This window comes from Ricinus communis, chromosome 3, assembly GCF_019578655.1.
Source record: "Ricinus communis isolate WT05 ecotype wild-type chromosome 3, ASM1957865v1, whole genome shotgun sequence".
In the NCBI taxonomy this organism is placed as follows: domain Eukaryota; kingdom Viridiplantae; phylum Streptophyta; class Magnoliopsida; order Malpighiales; family Euphorbiaceae; genus Ricinus; species Ricinus communis.
In genome coordinates, this window is record NC_063258.1 from 23,245,384 (window position 1) to 23,251,451 (window position 6,068).

General features: G+C 35.2%; 2 protein-coding genes across 3 annotated transcripts; one reads left to right on the forward strand and one right to left on the reverse strand.

Annotated features, from left to right (window-relative positions):
- The first annotated feature begins 529 nt into the window (after positions 1–529).
- On the forward strand, positions 530–4,517 carry LOC8280396 (transmembrane protein 208 homolog). 2 transcript variants are annotated; one of them, XR_007215188.1, is made up of 6 exons: positions 530–743; positions 913–1,106; positions 1,782–1,866; positions 3,940–4,005; positions 4,098–4,298; positions 4,415–4,517. XR_007215188.1 is itself a non-coding variant. In XM_002533384.3 (5 exons), exons 1-5 carry the CDS (start codon positions 660–662, stop codon positions 4,188–4,190), a joined length of 522 nt encoding a protein of 173 aa, XP_002533430.1. In that variant the 5' UTR covers positions 530–659; the 3' UTR covers positions 4,191–4,450. The 2 variants fall into 2 exon arrangements, 1 of the variants encoding a protein (XP_002533430.1); XM_002533384.3 differs by having other exon boundaries at positions 4,098–4,450.
- Positions 4,518–4,553: 36 nt separating this feature from the next.
- Positions 4,554–6,068, reverse strand: LOC8280402 (aspartic proteinase CDR1). The gene has a single exon (XM_002533383.4). The coding sequence runs from the start codon at positions 5,898–5,900 to the stop codon at positions 4,554–4,556; it is 1,347 nt and encodes a 448-aa protein (XP_002533429.2). The 5' UTR covers positions 5,901–6,068.

Below are 6,068 nucleotides of genomic sequence, written 5' to 3' on the forward strand. Positions count from 1 at the left end.
TTTTTCAAATTTAAGATATGGTTGTTTTTTAATTGTTTTGCAGTTGTTGTATCAGTGTTTTATCTAAAATGAAAAAATAAAAATGTAATTTTAAGAAAAAACTAAAAAACTGTATTTTTAATATTTTAATACAGTAAAGGAAAAAATAAAAATAATAAAAATAAAAAGATGGGTACTTTTGATTTTTTTTTAAATAACCCTTTCTTTTTAGTACCGAAAATAGATGGAGATGGTGCAATAAATATTTTCAAGATTTGAGAAATTAAGTTTGCCTATAGTTTAATTTCACATCGTATTTACTCTTAATTGACCTTCACTCTACAATTAAACCTAACTATTTTGAATTAGTTTTTTCCAATAGTTTCATGCACTTTATGCAAACACAGGCTTAGTTTGAATTATTTAACGTCGAAAGTAACAAATTATGTGTTAAAACGGCCCAAAAAGTTTAAAAGCGCGGATTTGATATTTATTAGTAAGTTCAGGGACCAAATCGAACATTATTCCTTTATTTTATCTTCGCTACTTAATAATTATTTTTATTTTCCATCTGCCAGACACGGTGTAAAAGAGCAGGCAAGAGCTTGATATACAGATAGCTAAGCTCAGCTTTGACCCAGATCAAAAATTGTTTTCAAGAGTAAGATAGAAACAAAGAAATGGCAAATCAAGGAGCTAAGAAACGCAAAGAAGAGAACGCACGCCACATGGCAAAGCTCCGCCACCTCATCATCGCCTGCAATGTAATCAACTTGCCCAATTCAATAGGTTTTAAATTGTTGGGATTTGAATTTGTTTTGTGTTAGAATTGGTGTATGTGAAATGTGTTGTTCTCAATTTATCAAGAAGTTTATTGCTTTTGTTGTTGTTTAAGTTAGTGATTATGGTGTTGATATATCTGTGTTCATTTAGGTTATATATTTCTTGGTGAGGATACTGATTTTTCACTCCACTTTTACTTGGAAACATTGGATGGGCCTAGTTTTGACCTCTGTTGCTTATTTTATTCCTTATCAACAACTTGATGCTATGGCAAGACCTGCTTATGCTGATGATGGTGAGCTTATTGATGGTGGTTTTGATATGAGCACTGGTGGTATATGTGGGTATGTTTTCCTTATGTTCCCTTCTTTTCTTTTCTTTTTCTCCTTTCCTACAAATTACATCGTAATATGAAGGTAGTTTAGTCGTTGAGTATATGGGAGAACAATAAATTGTGAGTGAAGTAAAAAGAGTGGGAAGTGTTTCTCCTATTCTCTTATATCATCTATATGATTTATTGATTTGGATTCTCTCGTGTTTGGTTGAACAGGATTATGATAGGTCACGTTCATAAGATCTTAACCATTCGATTTGAAATGAAGGGTTAAGATTAATTTTAAGTTCGTTTACACTTCCAAGGGGTGGGTGATTACATATTGTTAGATAATAACATCTCAAGATCTTAATTTGAATTAGTGGTCATGAACACCAAATAGTTTGAGAATCTTACCAATCATAGTCCAAAATGGGAAAATCTTCCTTGTAAACTTTATCCCAAAGAGGCAACTAGCAATTAGACAATACATAGCCTGTGCTTACGGTAGGAGCTTCCATTACAATAAGATGATCCAACATATTAGATTCTTTTTCACGTAATTTTGGGGTTTTGAACTTTGCTGCTACATTGATGGTAACATGTGGATTTTCTAGGTCTGGTTTATTTCAGTCTATAACTCCATTTATTTGATGAAAGATTTGTATCATTGCTATCTCACAGTTGGTCTGGTAATTTCTTGCAGCTATCTGCATGACATTATTTACATTACAAGTTTTGTGCAGCTGATGTCCATTATCTCTGAAAAGTTTTGGTACACTTACCTGGTGGTAAGATCCCACTTCATCTTTCTATCAAATTGCTTCTAGATGTGAAGGAACATACATGTAATATGCTTAGGAATGAAGGGCACCTTCATAATTTTGCAATTAATGCTTGGACGTAAAGTTGGAAATGGATTTTTTCTTTTTTGCACACACACAGAGACAGTCACAGATATAAATAAAGCATGTATACTTCTATACAGGATCTGCATCTTTTGTGTTCATATTGGATAACCAACCGTTTTCTATGTGCTTCTAGTATATCTAATCAAGTCTGAAAATCATCTTTGGCACTTCTTAAATACTCTTATACATATTCTATTTGTCTTCTAGATGCTAGTACCAACTCTATGGGCTATGGACTGGTGGAGTAAGAGTATGGAAAGGCTTAAATTTAGTCTTTGCCATATGCTTATGCATGTGAAGTTTAGTGTGACAATATATAGTTTAGTCAAAATCACAAGTATATGATATGTGTTAATCTCTTTTATGTCGTGAGAAATGATTGTGTGCAATGACAAAATACATTATCTTGAAGCTGTGCTAAGCAATTTTCAAAGAGGGAAATGGCTTTGTACATGGCTTTCAGTTTTTGAGTAGAGATAACCTGTTAGGTTGTTAGTCCTCAATTAGTGAAATTATCAACCCATATTTTTTGCAAGGCTTTGGATGGCTTCAGTTCCTGAAGAAAATATAGATGAAATTAGGCCCTGAAATGCTGGAAATCAATGACCTATTCTATAACTAATTTTTTTTCCCTGGGTTATTGTTTAGAAAAACACATCCTTAGTTTAGCAAGATAATTAGGATATTTTGATGGTTTTTTTTGTTGTTTAGAATTGCTGTAAGGTAATGAGGTAAAATCTGCTGCTATGTGTATTCAAGTCAACCCAATCATCATGGGGCCACAACATGATTTGTTGAGGGAATTGTGCTGAATATCTTGTCTTGGGTTATCAGATGTGTATTATTAGATGTCAATCTCAGTACAAACAACTCCGTTACGTCACACCTTTAATTTTTTATTTATAGTGTAACCGGTTGACTGATGTTTCGGACCTTCTTTAAATAGTCTATGAAAATGATAAACATTGTTATGGACTTTAGGAAAAAGTAAAGAATCATTAGGGATATACAAATTAATGGGCCGTAGCATACTGCTGAAGGAAGAAATGGAAGCAATCAACTTCTCTTTTTGGAGTGAAATTAAAGTTTTTTCTCAATATTGGAAGAGCGATGATAGATAGGTGTGTCATGTGTGTCTTTTTAAGCACAAATATTAGGACTATATTAAACATATATATTGTTGCTAGGTAGAAGGTACATGCTTTATTGAAGTATTCAAATTGACAATATCTAATGCTGAGCTTTGTGCATTCGTGGGATTGGCTATACCGGATCTTTTAAGCCAAAATGCATTTTTAAGCCCTTGAACTTTTCAGTTTTATTTATTGAGTCTTCTAATTTTTGCTTTATTTCATTGAGCTCTTGTACTTTTATTTTTGCATTGATTGAGGACCTAATAGTCTTTAATCAAAGCAAAAATAAAAGCACAAGGACTCAATTGCATAAACAAAAGTCTCATGAAATATGTGTAAGAAGTCCTTAATCAACTAAAAGTAAAAGTATAAGGGCTCAATAGAACAAAATAAAAATTCAAGGGCTCAATAGAATAAAACTGAAAAGCTCAGGGGTTTTAGAATGGATTTTGCCATCTTTAATACATGTGAAGAATATAATTAACATATGCCATGAAAGAACCTAGTTGGAAAAATTAAACTGCATAATTTCTACCTGAAATTTCATATTTACCACCAGCGGATTTCTTGATTGCTACTTACCTTGGTTGATTCTTTCTAGTATACTAGGACCACAGGAAAAAAGTTTATGATTTACACGTTACAAGCATTAAAAGTATATGCAGAGACATCTGTAGGGTGTAATATTGCTAACACATACTTAATTCAGACATATTTTGTATTTAAAAATTCCTTGAATCATGTATCAAACTTGAGACACCACAGCATGGTAGTTGACATCCAACATGTGACCAAGTTACTCTTCCTCACTGCTTTTCAGATACCAGCATTTGGAGCTTACCAATCATTTGGCTTTATTAGAGGATTTTTATCACAGGGGTCAGAGGTACATTTTCTTCCCTAGTTTTACCAATCCTTAAATGCATTTAAAGCATTCAAATACTGGATATAATCAGTTGTATAATTTGTGTTAATTAGGGAACTGAAGAGGATGAGAAGACCCGCAAGAAGAGGGAAAAGATGGAGAAGAGAGCTTCGCGTGCAAAGTTTGTGAAGACAAGAAATAGATAAGTCATCCTCTTGAAACGAGTAAACCAGCTGGTAGGAGTAGCTCCATTCTAAACGACACAGGCTCATGCCAATAATCAACAGTTATGGTTAGAAGTTGGACAATCTGGTGTAAGGACATTCATAGAAGTACATGAATAATTTCTCTCCTTCACTTTGCTTTTCTTTTCTTCTCTTTTCTCTTTACTTTTGTATTATTGATTATATGTGTTGTTATCATACACCAGGAGTTAAAGCTAGAGCTGGCGCAATTTTTGAGGCAATATGTTGAATGTATCTTTAAGATTAAAAGGTGCGTCATCTCAAGATTTGCAAATCATTGTTCTTTCATAGGCTGTTGATTTATGATCCTTGTGATCACATAATTCAGTCAACAAGAAGTTGACAATCAATCCTCTGGAAGAATAACTTATTACTGTTGAGATCATAAGCCATATTGTAGTACTGCTGAGCCATTAGCCCAATCACAGAGAAACTTTTGAAATCATTACCATAAGCACTGGCTTGCCTCACGGCTATGCAAAGTATATCTGGTGTGGCTTGATAAAACATGCTCTCAGTGTCCAAATCCAAATCTGCACCCCCAGAAAAGTGAAATGTTACTACTGGAAACCCAATAAGGTCTTGGCTCACTGTTCCCTTGTAACAAGCAAATGACCCCCTCCAAAATGGCATTAGAACTCCATCCAAGAGCTGACGAACTTCATTATCTAGTGCTCTAAATGCACTTTCGGCCAGCCAAGTTAGCGCAGTTCCAGAGTCGATTAATGCGGATTTTTCATTTCCCTTCATGCTAAATGCAGTAGAATCAATGTCGAGTCTTTTCTCTCCTACACTAATGCCTTCCAGTGTGACGTAGTAGTGGCCATTTACTACTTTTAAAGGTGTTGAGTAGCCTTCAAAATTCGCTTTTTCACCAAAGACCAACTGGTTATAGCCATAGTGAGGGTCAGCTATATTACCAAGACAGTAAGAAAATTTAGAACCCATTCGAGTTACAAAGGACGTGATTCCTTTTCCCAGTCCAAAAACGCCTGTGAAACGCCTGTCTTTGTAGTCTCCATTCTCATGGCTGCACCCAAAGACTACACTAGGAACAGCATTGACGCCTTCATCTGAACTGTGGAAGATGAATTGTTCAGTGGCAAGCACTCCTGCTGATGATAGACCCGTTGCATAACTTAGGTTGTATCCACACTGATTTAACCTGTTACAGTAGGCACTAGGGGCGTAGTGGCACATGGTGTTCGTGCATGGCAAACTAGCATATGTGGAGGACTTGGAGGGGTCTAATAATGGACCATTCTGCTGGGTACATCGTTTACATGGGGCACATCGTACCCATAAGATATTGCTGCCTGTGTCCATTATTGCAAGTTGTGGAGTAGCAGGTTGTCCCATGGAGAAATTCACCAAGAACAAGGGTTCATAGGTACTGGGAAGAAGATTGAGCTCAAAATCATTCATGTGAATATCTCCTTTAATCTGTGCATACAAGTAGGCAATGCGGGTGGCCGAGGTTTTAACTATGCGCTCGGCGCGTTCTGCAACCGATGCATTAGGATTGAAATATGGAGAGAGAATAGAACCCCAGTGAATCAATTTTGTAACCAACTGTTTTGGTTGGGCATTATAGGCTTCAACAATATTTCCAGTCACTAAGGTAGTAAAAATTAAGAGGCCTAATGAAACTAATGTGCAAAAAGTAGCCATTTTTGCCAAAGAAATGAGGTACCTCTCTGCCAATCTTTATGCTCTGGATCATATCAATATATGGTACCTAGAGATGGTGGCAAATATGCCAAAAGAAAGAAACAGGGAAAGAATGATCATAAATGTCTTTAAATTACTATAACTAGACTGCATATATTGGCAGTTAGA

What these genes read in the sequence shown, in the direction of transcription:
- LOC8280396 (XM_002533384.3), top strand. Translation starts at nt 660, where the DNA reads ATGGCAAATCAAGGAGCTAAGAAACGCAAAGAAGAGAACGCACGCCAC. An exon ending in AGCACTGGTGGTATATGTGG is followed by an intron (nt 1,107 to 1,781) that starts GTATGTTTTCCT and finishes AATTTCTTGCAG; the next exon opens with CTATCTGCATGACATTATTT. An exon ending in TTTGGTACACTTACCTGGTG is followed by an intron (nt 1,867 to 3,939) that starts GTAAGATCCCAC and finishes ACTGCTTTTCAG; the next exon opens with ATACCAGCATTTGGAGCTTA.
- LOC8280402 (XM_002533383.4), bottom strand. Translation starts at nt 5,900, where the DNA reads ATGGCTACTTTTTGCACATTAGTTTCATTAGGCCTCTTAATTTTTACT.